Here is a 14,319-nt window from a genome sequence, read left to right on the forward strand (position 1 = left end):
AGTTAAAACTATAAAGGTACTTTTATCAGTTAAGGAATAGTAATAACAAAACATTGTAATGTACTTACTATGTGACAGGCTCTGTTCTTAGTGCTTTGTATGCATTAATTAATTTTATCTTCACAACAACCCTATGAGGGAGATAGTATCATCATCTTTGTTTTAAAGACAAGATATATAATTTTCCTAAGTTTGCACAGCAACTAAATTACAGAGGTAGAACTTAAACATAGGTACACCATCTTTTGACCATTCTATACTGCCTGCACTTTGGTGTTTAGCGGTATGAAGTAGCTCTGGTTGACATGCAGATGGAGATTTAGTGGAGGCTCTCACATTAAATCAGAGAGTGAAGAATGGGTTTGAGAATGAACAGGGACCGGGGCAATTTCAGAGTTTGTGAAGCAGGATGTAGGAACCCAGGGCCGAGATCTCACGTCAGTCTGGATAGGATCGATCATCACAGAACTTTTTTAGTGTTATGCTCTTTTTGCTCAAGATTTAAGTTCCCAAAAGGTAGAAATCATTTGGCTTGTTTTGGATAATGTGCCCTTCGCTTGACTAGGGAAGAATAGGATCCTTCAATTTTAGTCCTACTAGATTGTAATGAAGAAAAAATATTTCAAGTAAATATCTGAAGTTGCGGTTCTGTTGGGTAAAAGAGACAGATGGCCAGGCAAATCTAACAAATTTCCACTGTTGTAACTCTATGGGGCAACAAGAATTATTCAGAAAACAATTACTGAGTGCCAGTTGATGGACCTTACACTGTTCTGTATCACTGCTCATCATAGAAGCTGAACTATGTACCAAAAATGAATGAAAGCTGTGAAACCAATCAGTGGTTCTGCTAATGCCAAGTCAAGATCAAAACCTTTAAAAATGTTATTGATCCTATTAAAATAATATTTCTCTTTAAAATTAAAAGTCATATTTCTAAGTATGGTAACAAAGAAAAAACAAGCTCCTTTAGCTGTAAGCAGTGAAGGCCCATATTTTATGTGGAGTTCAATTTTTACCAGTTATATATCTCTCAGCTTAAATAGACTTTTTACCATACTATATTGCTTCCCTGTCACTTACAGATATTGTCCTCATCATTCCATTTTTTAATACAGTGAGAAGGTGCTATATTCATTAAAATTAATCTCAGAAAAATTACCTGAATTTTGATAATGCATGTCATAATTAGGCCAGCAAATTTAGAGAAAATAATTTCTTTCCTAAATTACCAAGAGTATTGCTTTAATATTCTCCCCACATTGCATAGTTAGACTGGACTAATTAACTTTTCATAAATAAAACAATCAGTTGATTTTGGAAAAGAAACTGTAAACAAGGGAAATATAACATAAATGACTATTATAAGAAAAAAACGTGCTTTAATTTTGCATAAATTTAGAAATATCTCCTAACATTTCCTCCCTTTAGTATACTCAGTACTTTTTTATGATGTATTTATGTTAATTACAAGTTATTAAAAACAACTTTTTATATGTTTAATATATATGTGTGCATATATGTATATGTGTGGGTGTTATATGAGCCAATAAATCTTCATTTTTATTTAAGCCAGTTTGGATAGGGCCAGTGTAATTATCCTATATTTGCAACTGTAACATTTAAAACAACTCTTCAAAATAGGAGCAGAAAGTCCAGTTACATCTTCTGGCTAAAGAAGATCATCAGAAACAACTGAATGAAATTGAGAAATACTATGCTACCGTAACAGGTCAATTTGGATTGGTAAAAGAAAATCATGAAAAGTTAAAACAAAATGGTAGGTGCTGTCTTATTTGAACTTATATATTTAATAGGAAATTTTAAATGAACTTAATATTTATAATGAATAAATTGAAATTAAGACTAATAGTAGTAAGTGGCAGTTTAGTGAATTTTATTTAAATTTGGTAATAATTATGTACATTGCATTGAGGCTGTTTTCCTTGTCCATGTTAGTGATACTTTCTTAAAAAGTAAGTTGAATATAATATTTTCCTAAATGTCTTTCATGTTGCAGTACAGGAAGCAATACAGTTAAACAAAAGACTTTCAGCTTTAAATAAAAAACAAGAATCTGAAATATGCAGTTTAAAAAAGGTATGATTGATATAGTGTTATACTATTGAGTAAAATTATAGTATAAAATAATCCATTTTATGAAATATTACTAGAAAAAGTTGGGTAGATTTTTGTTATAAATGCAAATAAAATGTTTTAAGTACAGATTCATAAACTTTTGTTATGATTTCAATAAATGTACTAAGTGAATTTGTTCTAACCTATTTGAAATAATTTGACTTGTCATCAGTGGCATGCATTTTTCTGGTGACATCAATAGCCTATAAACATTCATTACACATCAGTCTTATTCGATTCATTCTTTTTTTCAATCAATTAATATCTGAGTGACTCCATGTGCCAAATATTATGTGGCACTGAGGACACAGGTATGAAGGAAATAAAACATGTCCCTGCTTTTTTGAAGTTTGTAGTCTAGTGGAGGAGTTAGACATAAAACAAATAGATTAAATAATTTAAAACTGTTATAAGTGATATGAAGAAAAAGTAAAGGGTGTGATGACATTATAACAGGTGACATTATTACATTGAAGGTAAAGGGGTGAAGAAAGGATGAAAATAATGTTTTAGGGGAAACAGCATATACAAAAGCCTTGAGGCAGGAAAGAGTTTAGTATAATATGTGAGGAACTAGAGAAAGTATGGTATGGCTGGAGCATCATGAGTGAAGGAATATATTGGACATTTATTGGTTGCTTACTGAGCATTTGTATCCCCATTCTCCTTCCTAAACTCATCCAGATTTTTGTTTTGATGCCTTCAGCATAGAGATGAGCCCTAACCTGGCAGAAGGCCATAAACACACTTCCTTCCTCTGGCCATAGTCATTGGTTCAGGAGTGGACAAATGGCTTTAAGTAGTGGTTTTAAACCTGGAAGAATGTAACCCCACTGTGGCTCTCAGTCATCCTACAACCGTAAGACACCAAAAAGGACCTGACAGTGTGGATGCCAGATTTGTGTGATATAAAGAACCCTGTTCTTTGATGATGTTTTTGAGTCCTTGGATTGACCGACTTTGCCCTTTTCCTACCTCTAGACTTCTCAGTTATGTGAGCCAATAAATCCTCAGTTTTATTTAAGCCAGTTTGGGTAGGGTAAGTGTAATTTTCCTATCTGCAACTAAAAGTGTCCCCCGCTGATACAAGGGGAGAGTGATATGAGAGAAAGGAGAGAAGTAGGCAAGGCTTAGTTCTTTCTTCAGAGAATAACCTCTTATTTCCTTTTCTCCATTTTCTTCAGAGCTCCATCTGAAATATCACTTTTAACCACCTTTCTATCCCTTAGAGAATTAAGTACCTATTCTTACAGACACTCAATAAATGCTTGGAAACAACGTTTACTGAGTATCATTTAAATGTTTATTAAAAAATTACACTTACTTTGTAGTTACTTAATTTACTAGTGTGCAAAATATCTTCCATTTGTCTCTCCAGATCCAGACTTATCCATCCTTCTCTCCTTGTAAGTCTTACCTGTATAGATTGCATCTCTTCCGGCTTTCTGTTGAGTTGGGCCAGGGCAAGAGATGGGAGGAGAGTGAATAAATGCAGTGTGGGGCAAAAGTAGCTTTACAGTTGTTTGTATGGAAAGTAATACAATAATTAATAAATAAAAATAAACTGTTATTTTATGTACTCACAACTCTAAGCCTGCTTTTGCCCCACGCTGTATATTTATTCTCCCTGTACCCTCCCTATGACATGAGTTCAGGGTGGCCTTACTCCTCAACACCTCACTACTTCTCTCAAGTTGGCCTACTCTGCATGATGCTCTCTTTCTGGGTTTCAGTAACATCCTCTTGTCCTTTTGGGTCCAGGGGTGGTGACAGCTTCATTGGGGCTAGCACTTGCACCATTTCTTAAGGTTTCTTTATATTGTAGTCACACTTTTGCAAATAAAACCATCTTCAAATTACCCTAATTTATGTCTGCCATCTGTTCCTTGTTGGGATTCTGAGTATACACTTGCATATAGTATAACATTACTAAGGCCAAAGACGTGGATTCAGTTTCCTTATAGGCTAGTTGATTCAGTACAGAGAAATTTCTTGTTTCTTTTTCTTTTTACTTTTTTAAAATCCTCACCCAAGAATATGTTTATTGATCTTAGAGAGGAAAGGAGAGAGCAACAACAATGTGAGAAACATTGGTCAGTTACCTTCTGTATGCATCCCAACTGGGGATCAAACCTGCAGCGTTTTGTTATACAAGGTGATGCTCCAACCAACTGAGCCACCTGGTGAGGGCAAGAGGACTTTCTTTTTTAGTCGAAGATTACACTCCAAATCTCAACTAGCCATTTTTAACATACATATTTTGGAGTCAAAAGATAAATAAATATGAATGGTGTTCAGCTACATCATTAATTTGAGGAAAATTTAAATTTTGGGTCAGTGTTTTCATATTGATTTAAAGGAAAAAGCCGACCTCAAGCATTTATAGATTTATGCATACATCAATTTTCACTATTTTTACTTATTTATTTAAACTTAATACATTTTTACTTTTTAGAGTAGTTTTAGCTTCACAGCAAAATCCAGTGGAAAGTATAGAGAGTTCCCATATACCTCCTCTTCCCACACATGTACAATCTCTCCCATTATTGACATTCCATATCAGAGTGGTGCATTGGTTACAGTTGATGAACCTGCTTTGATACATCATTATCATCCACATTCCATAGTTCACTCTTGGTGCTACATTCTCTGTGTTTGGACAAATGTTTCATGACCTGTATCTATCATTATAGAATCATACAGAATAGTCTCACTGTCCTGAAAATCCTCTGTGCTCTGCTTTTTCATCCCTTCCTCCCCACTAGCCCTTGGCAACCACTGGTGTCTCTACTGTCTCCATAGTTTTGCCTTTTCCAGAATGTCGTATACTTAGAGTCATACACTATGTAGCCTTTTCAGATTGATTTTTTTTTTCACTAATATGCATTTAAGATTCCTCTATGTTTTTTTTCATGGCTTGATAGCTCATTTCTTTTTAGTACTGAATAATCCATTATCTGTTTGTACCACAGTTTATTTATCCATTCACCTACTAAATGGTTTCTTGCAAGTTTTGGCAATTATGAATAAAACTGCTATAAATATCTGTGTGCAAGTTTTTGTGTAGACATAAAATTTCAATTCCTTTGTATAAATACCAAGGAGTGTGATTGCTTGGAAATTATAAGGGTATATTTAGTTTTTTAGATCTGCCAAACTGTCTTCCAAAGAGGCTGTACATTTTGCATTCCCACCAGCAATGAATGAGAATTCCTGTTGCCTTACATCTTTATCAGCAGTTGGCATTGTCAGTAGTTTGGATTTTGCCCATTCTAATAGGTTGTATAGTGGTATCTCTTTGTTGTTTTGATCGATTTGTAATTCCTTAGTGACATATGATGTTGAATATCTTCTTAAATGCTTATTTGACATCTGTATATCTTCTGTAGTGAGGTGTCTGTTCAGATCTTTTATCCATTTTTAATTGGGTTGTTCATTTTCTTATTGTTGAGTTTTAAGAGTTCTACTTATAATTTGGGTAACCGTCCTTTAGCAGATGTGTCTTTTATAAATATTTTATTCCACTCTGTGGTTTGTTTTCTTCTTCTCTTGACATTGTCTTTTGCAGATCAGAACTTTTTAATTTTAATAAAGTATCTTATCAATTATTTCATTTGTGGATTGTGCCTTTGGCATTGTACCTAAAAACTTACTGTCGTATATAAAGTCATCTAGATTTTCTCCTGTGTTATCTTGTAGGAGTTTATAGTTTTGTATTTTATATTTGGGTATATGATCCACTTGAATTCATTTTTGTGAAGGGTATAAGATCATCTAGATTCATGTTTTTGCATGTGATTATCCAGTTTTCATCACCATTTGTTGAAAAGATTATCTTTGCTCCATTGTATTGTCTTTGCTCCTTTGTCAAAGATCAGTTGACTGTATTTACATGGGTCTGTTTCTGGGCTCTCATTTCTGTTCCATTGATCTAATTGTCTTTTCTTTCACTAGTACCATGCTGTTTTTATTTCTGAAGCTTTATAGTAAGTCTTGCAGTTGGGTGGCGTCAGTCCTCCTATACAGTTGAATTAGCTATTCTGGGTTTGCCTCCATATAAACTTTAGAATCAGTTTGCTGATGTCCACAGATAATGTACTGGGATTTTGATTGTGTTTGTATTGAACTGATAGATTAAGTTGGGAATAACTGACATCTTGAAAATATTGAGTCTTCCTATTCATAAATATTTTGTTCTTCTTTGATATCTTTCATCAGAGTTCTGTAGTTTTTCTTATGTCAATCATGTATTTTATTACATTGATATCTAAGTATTTCATTTTGTGGGTTGCTAATGTAAATGGTAATGTGTTTTTATTTTCAAATTTGACTTGTTTGTTTTTGGTATATAGAAAAGTATGTATTGGTCTCTGCCCCCAGTTCCTGGCACAGAGCTCTTAAAACCCATGTATTCTAAGTGATAAGAGCATTAGGAGCACATTTTACTCTAATGAGGTTACTGGGTGGGCTCCTGGATGGGGGCTGATCACTAGAAATACTAAATGCTGACTGAATAGTTGTGAATAGGCATGTTTTGGGTGATATCTCTGGTTAATTTATTTTTTATTTAATATTTTAAATAAATAACAAGTGACTAAATAATCATACATTTTGTGACTTTATGAAAATTAAATTAGCTTTTGCATTATGAAAAGATTATAGCTCATAAACTTTTATTCTAAATTGTGTATTTTTTTTTTTTTTTTACTAAATAAAGACAAATGTTTTGTTGTAACATAATAGACTGTTGTATTTCAAATACATAGTTTAGGACTGACCTGTAGATGGAGATGAGGCTCATGTATATCCATGGAGAGATACTCTTAGTGGATTTATGAAAAAGGATGAAGAATGCATATTAACTTTTAAAAGTTCCAAAACCAAGTAGCTGAAAGGGTGAGGATTATATATATATACATTTATATTTATATTTATATATATATTTAACAGCCAGTTTTTAATATTTTAGACATTTCTAGGTATAATAATTTTATATTCTGTATTTTTAAATGTAATCTTGATTTTTAACTTTAGTAAACATTCTTTCCTGTTTGGATTTTCTTTTTCAAAAGCTAATTAAGTTAAGTAACATTGGTTATATCACTCACTTAAAACTTTTAATCATTAATTGCCCCAGAGATAATTTTTATTTTTCTTTTATACTGTTTTATGATTTTGTCCAGAGCAGTTAAGTTATTGGTTTGTGATAAGATGGAATTCTCTTTTTTGTGGAGCAAAGTTAAGCAGACCAAACTTAGTTGTTACATTAAATGAGGTATTACAGTTCTGAATGCTGGGTTCACTATTATGGCAATCATGAAGAATTCCCGATAGTATCTGTGAGCAGCATTCATAAACTCTGCTATTTGTCTGAGTAAACGTCAGGGCACTCAAGGAGATAGTGATATTTAACAGACTACCCCATACCAGAAAAGGAGGGGTGAAGGAGAAAAGGGCACAATATTTATGACTCTAGGAACTATAAGTTGTAATTTAATAAGATCAAAGCATGTGCTGTTTATTTGCTGCACTAACAGCTCTGAATAAAATGGTTAGAAAACAGACAATACTAAAAGTTCAGGATATTTAAAAGCTATAAGGGTTATAAAATCACAAGCATATTTTCAGTGGAAAATCATTTCATGGAGGAGGTCTCTGATTTTAATTTATTATGCTCTTAAGATAAAGTAATTAATATGTAAGAGAAAAAGAAAGACATAAGAAATGATTAGTTTTTACTTTTGTCAGTCACATAGTGGGTTTTCACTCCTACAACCCCCTTCCCACTTCCCTGTTGTTTCTTAACAATTTTTGTAATAGGAATTGGTGCATGTTAGAGAATCTTCTGTAAAACTTGGCTGATCACAACAGCTTCGTGTTTTTAATTGTTGAAAAATGTAGTAAGACATAGATAGAAGTTTGTTATATTTTGTAACCGTGACAGAAGAAGAAACTTTCAGAAAACCTATCTTTCTTTATTAATTCAGAGAATTGTGAGTCACTTTACATGAGCATGAGTTTTAGCCATATACCTCAGCTTAATCATATTTTATCAACAGGGCATTGTATCTTGGGACTGGACCTAGAAAAGATGGCTAGTATAAAATAAGCCAAGTAATAATTTACTTTCAAAGTTGTTTAATTTTTATTTACTTCATACAGATAAACTCAACATAAAAAATTAAAAGTAAAAAATTGGTGCAAGTTTTCTTTTAAAGATTATCATTTTAGTGCACAAAGAACAGCTGGAAAGCTAGTGTTTAGAAACACCATTGTGTGAGGAAAGGTGTACATTATATTAAACAAAATATTGGTGTCTTATTTAAAAAAATAGAATTAAGTGAGCATAAAAATATTTTTATTACTCAGAGGGTGTTTGACTAAGTAATGAATAACAGTATATATATTAGTCACATCCTCAAAATTGAGTTGAGATAAAAATTTTGAGATCGTTTAACAGGTATTTTTCCCTTGAATTAAACTCTTAAAATTTTGAGAAGTTAAACTGATTGCTGAAATTACTAAATTTATTTTTGTATTCTTTTGTATCCATAGTCAATTTAAATATCATCCTATATTTTTGAATTTTTATTCAGGATGAAAATAATAAGACCCATAAATTCTTTTGTTCAATAAGTTTGTTAAGTCAAAGACCACCTGGCTTATTAACTAGAGTAATGTTTTATTATACTGTCTTATTTCTGTAATTGTTGTTTTCTAGCATATTCTTGGAACTGCACTTATAATGCAGAATTAACCTATTTTAAGCTCACAGATTTAGGGCTCTTAATAACAAGTCTATTAAAAAAAATATGCTGGTCTTTTAAAGTTAACATAGTGCTAGTGACTTGTCATCTACTAAGCTTTTTCCCCCATTATTGTAAGAAAATTGCACTGGTCTGTTCACATTTAAACCAGAAACATCTATCTGTGACAAGGTGGTGCACAGGGCTGTGGTTGTTACTTTTAACAAAGTGAAGCCAGCTGGTTCAATTAGTGATGAAACCACTCAGCACTATACTATGTCATTCTGCAAATGAACTATGAATAATTATGTCATTAACAGTAGTCTGTTGGCTGTCAGTAACTGCTCTTACCAAATATTTTTATTGCTATTCATTTTATTCTGAGTAAATGAATCTTTGGTTTTATCAAATGTTATTTTAGGTGAAGATGAGTTACATTTTTTTCATATCATGTTCATCACTCTTGTCTTCTATTCATCATAAGTTTTAGTTCCTCTACATCCATGAATGTATTATAGTGCTGTGGTATAAGTATGAAACAGTATTCTACGTTTACAATGACTAACTCTTTCCAAAATGTTTTCTTCAGATCATCTCATTGTAATTCATACTGACAGTTTAAAAAGTCAGGAGGGACACCTGGGGAGCATTCATAGCTCCTCACCAAAGCAGCTCACTGTCCCAGCTCCAGGGAAAATCAAGCCTCATTGCTTTTGACTGAGCAAACCAGTGGGGTTGGGGTGGAGGCAGAAACTGCCAGCCTCTCAGCAGAGTCCACTTGTTTAAAGGGCCCCCATGGTCCTAGAACGTCCGCAGACCCACCCACTCTGGGAACGACAGTCAGGGCAGCAGCTAGAGGGGAGCCAGTCCGGTGCGGAAGTGGGAGAGGTGCCTGGAAAAGGGGCGAGTGCTGGGCAAGTGGCATTGTTCCTTCTCAGACCCCTCCGCTGCAGACAGCTCCACAATGTGGTGAAACGGGTCGCCCATTACTAACGAATCTTTAAGGCTCCGCCCCTTACAACATAACAGAAATGACAGCTCTGCATGGGACACAGAAGCGAAAAAACACAGGAGTCTTCCGGCCAAGATGGAAGCCTAGACTGACACTCTCCGTCTCCCTCCACAACTAAGAAGGAATACAACTACCGCAAAACCAGCATTAACCAGAAGTTCCAGAAAATAAATGGAAGTCCAACGTATGAAGTTATAAAGAAGCGGTGCTTGTCTGGACAGGTAGGAGGGGCGAAGCCGGGGAGGAGAGGTCAAGCTGTGCTGTCCGAAGCAGCAGCAGTGACAGCGGCAGGACAGCAGTAAGCACAGACACCCGTATTTAAGGGGAGGTGAGAAGCACCTGGGGAGCACCCCTAGCTGCAGACCAGACCTGTCAGCTTGTGATTCCAAAGCGGGGGAAGGCAGACCCCCATTGCCTTGGACTGTGAGGCCCAGTGGGGGTGGGGATGGAGGAGGAGGCTCCCGGTCTCTCAGCGGAGAGTGAACGGCAGGAATCCATATGGGACCCCCACTCCCACAAAAAATGCCTGGCTGTGAGAAGTGCATGGGGCTCTGCCCACTATAGCATAGGAGGTGTGACAGCCTTGCCCAGGAAGCAAAGGTAAACACAAAACTGTTCAGGATGGCACAGATGTGATAGAAATCTCAGTGACCCAGCTGACCAGACAGCAAATTTCTAATCTAAGGAAGCAGCAGACAGGAAATCTTTCTGAGGCACAGTTCAAAGCTTTGCTTATAAAAGCGCTTACAGATATAACAGCAGATCTTAAACAAGACAGTGAAGGAATGAAGGCTAGTCCTGCTGAAATGAACAAAAACACATATGAAACTAGTGGTGAGGGAAAGAAAATCAGGGATCAAATCAACAAATCGAACACAGGGAAGGAACAGTCAACCAGTGCAGAAAGAGGAAATGAGAAGTGAGGAAAATGAGAGGCTCAGAAACTTATTGGGCAGCTATAAGTGGGCCAACATTCGAATCATAGTGTTGCCAGAAGGTGAAGAAGAAGAACTAGGAATTGAAAAATTATGTGAAAAAATAATGAAGCAGAACTTCCTTAACTTGGAGAAGGAAATAGACTTATAGGTCCAGGAAGCACAGAGAGTTCCAAAACAACTGGACCCAGGGAGAACCACACTAAGACATATTATAATCAAAATGTCAAAAATTAAGGATAAAGAGAGAATCTTAAAAGCAGCAAGAGAGAAGAAGAGAATTACATACAAAGGGGTCCCAATAAGACTGTCAGCTGACTTCTCAAAAGAAACTCTGCAGGCAAGAAGGGACTGGCAAGAAATATTCAAAGTCATGAAAAGCAAAAACCTACAACCACGATTACTCTATCCAGCAAAGCTGTCATTCAGAATAGAAGGGCAGAGAAAGTGCTTCCAGGACAAAGTAAAACTGAAGGAGTTCACCAGATCCAAACCACTGTTACATGAAATGTTAAAGGGACTTGTTTAGGAGAAAGAGGATCAAAAATATGAACATTAAAATGAAAACTGTATCACAACCACCAACAACAGAAGCTAGGGAACTGAAACAAAGGCAAACTAAGTAGGCAACGAGAGTGTGAAAAGAATTATAGGTATGGGGAACATTATGGGGGGAGCTCAGCAGGGAGGGGCAAGGGGGAAAGGGAGGGAAATGGTACAGGAATTAAGAAGCATAGCAGGAGGGAATGGAGTAGACAGAAAGATGTTGAGAAGAACTATATGCACAACCAATGGGCATGGACTAAGTGGGGGGACAACTGGAGGGAGGGATGTCACTGGGTGCAGGGGAACAAAGGGAAAAGAAATTGGGACAACTGTAACAGCATAATCAGTAAAGCATATTAAAAAATAATGATAAATAAATATATAAATAAAATGTCATGGTTTTCACTCTCCATTTCTCAGTAGTAGAGAGGTTCATCATCTCATGGCTGGATTAATAAAATAGCCTCTTAGCCAGTGCTCTCTTCTCTAGTTTTTATTCACTCTTTTTGCCAGACTAACTTTACTAGTTACTAGTTTTATTTATTGCTTCTGTGTGCCTGACATGCCAGATACTTAATATACATAGAAGGATTGATAGATTGAACAGTTCTTTGCCTACCAAATCAAGGCCCAAACTTTTTCAGCTTTATTGAGGTATAATTGACATAAAACATTGTGTGAGTGTAAGGTGTCCAATATGTTGATTTAGTCCCAAACTTCTTTAATTGGCTTTCCAGAGCTTTCATGGCCTGACTTCATTCCACATTTTCTCCAATTGTTTCCTACTACTTTCTAACAAGCATCTTTAATTCTATTTAATTCCAATTTTTTGTAGCCATTATAATTCTTAATTCTCTTTGCCTTTTTTCTTTGCATTTATCCACATTCCCTATCCCTACTTGAAGTAGCTTTTCTCAATTCATGTTTATTAAGTAAGGTTGAGGCAGGAAACAGCACACTAGAATGGGTCATTGAAAAAAGTTTGATGAAGAAGCTTACAAAGTTGTGGGCAGAGTTAAGGGAAACCCAAAAGGGGTGTCGTAGTGAAGCACCCATGAACAGAAGCAGTGGGGAATGATATGCTACCTGACCCTAAGGGGCAGGGGAAGGAAGCAGATACTGGAAGCTAGAGAGAGCCGCAGTACAGCTGTAGAAGTACAATTCAGAAGCTGTGACCTTTGATAAAGGCATAGAGTTACTCCTCATTTATGGTCCTGTAGGAAGTAAACTGGGGAAATACCTCAGTCTCTCTTTCTTTTCAGTATATTATTTAACTGGTGCCTCCCACAAATTGAATCCAACTAGGAGCTACACAGGGCACAGAGCAGTGTGGAGAAAGGGTGGAAAAAATCAGAAGGGAAAAATGGAGAATAAGTGTGACAAATACTCTCCTGAATCTTCAAGGCCTGCCTCCTTCATTCAAACTTATTTCATTACTCAGTTTATGCTGATTGTTCTCTTTGTACCAGACATTGATTTGTCTGCCTGCTTTTCTGAGAACAAAGCCCTACTTCTTGACCCACATGGCTACTTTAGCAGTTACTCTGTGTAGTGTGCATCTCTAGAGAGGATATGTGAACTAAGACCAACAAATCCTTTCTCCTGGATTTTGAAACAGAGGTTAAGAGATAATCAGGCGAGTTTCTCTCCGAGTGACGGAGGCTGTAACATGTAGAACTCAGGAGATATTGGCACCTCCATTTTCTGCTGCTCCTTTTTCAGCTTCCTTCATAGCCCACTCTTGGTTTTTCTCCTACCTCAGTTGACTGTACTTCTCAGCCTTCTATACTAGCTGTTTTTCTAGTCCATAAATGTTAGAGTTCTTTGGGACACATTTGCAGTCTTCTCTTTTTTTAAGGATATATTTATAGCAGTGACATTGGTTAATAAAATTATGTAGGTTTCAAGTGTACAGTTCTTTAATAGTCATCTGTATATCATATTGTGTGTTCATCTTCTCTCTTAACTAATAATTCTAAGTGATTGCACCTGTTCCCATAGCTTTACATCCCATTTAAAAAACTGATCCATGAGAAATGTGCTCATTTTAGGAAGAAATGAGAAGATACTAATAAAAAAAAAACCAAAAATTCCCTATAATTTCACCACCCTATTGAACCAACTGTTTTTTCTACAAGAGTTTATCATTATTTATTCAGTTCTTAAATACAGCCTTTAAAAAATTTATGTATATTACTCAAGTTCTTAACTGTAAGATGATTTTGTCAGAAGGGAATTTGGATTTTAGTCATCTCAGACTTGGACAGTGGTCAGAAACCAGGGAGGATATGCAGTGTTCAAGACCACAGCGCAAAACCAGCTCCCACTGCTGAGTGCGTACGCCGCAGCTTGTACACTGCTGTTGACCGTAGCAGGTGCTGTCACTGCTGCAGTGGCATCACTCTTTCTCGTGGAAGCTTGACGTTCCTAGCACTGCACCCACTGTCTGCCAGCAGATGGATTTGCAACAGTTATTGTTCTTTTGTGATGCAGTTCCCAATTCAGTATCCAAGACAGGTGCATCTGATTAGCAGAGCCTGGTCTCATGCTTGTCAAGCTGGCATTTCTGGCTTCTCGAGTGGACAGTGGGGTCTTATATTGTTGAGCTCCTAAAATTCAAAGGGTGCTGTGTAGTCTAGAATGTGAAAATAAGACCTTTGAGTATTTAATATACATCATACAGAGAACAGCAGTACAGTAGCACATACCAATTCAGAAGTTTTTATTTCAAGATTTTAGAGTGTTTGGATGGTGTCTGTTAAACTCAATGGACATACAACTTCACAAATTAAGATTTCTTTTATATTCTCTTCAAGTCTATCCTCTACTATGATCCCAGAGTTATTTTCCTAAAATACAAATCTTTTTGTGTTGTTCTATTCAAAATTCTTTAATGATTACTTCCTCATTGCCTATAGGATAGAATGAATTAAAACTCTAA

The 14,319-nt window shown here is 35.8% G+C and overlaps 1 protein-coding gene across 1 annotated transcript in view; it reads left to right on the forward strand.

The window, feature by feature from the left end:
* Positions 1 to 14,319, forward strand: part of CCDC73 (coiled-coil domain containing 73) — an 85,417-nt gene that overhangs the window by 45,741 nt on the left and 25,357 nt on the right. The window contains exons 7-8 of the mRNA XM_090262956.1: positions 1,645 to 1,780; positions 2,021 to 2,100. Of these exons, the coding sequence (XP_090119082.1) occupies positions 1,645 to 1,780; positions 2,021 to 2,100 (216 nt within the window). The remainder of the gene's footprint in view (positions 1 to 1,644; positions 1,781 to 2,020; positions 2,101 to 14,319) is intronic.

Source organism: Furipterus horrens, unplaced genomic scaffold, assembly GCF_987537825.1.
Source record: "Furipterus horrens unplaced genomic scaffold, mFurHor1.1.pri manual_scaffold_2, whole genome shotgun sequence".
In the NCBI taxonomy this organism is placed as follows: Eukaryota; Metazoa; Chordata; class Mammalia; order Chiroptera; family Furipteridae; genus Furipterus; species Furipterus horrens.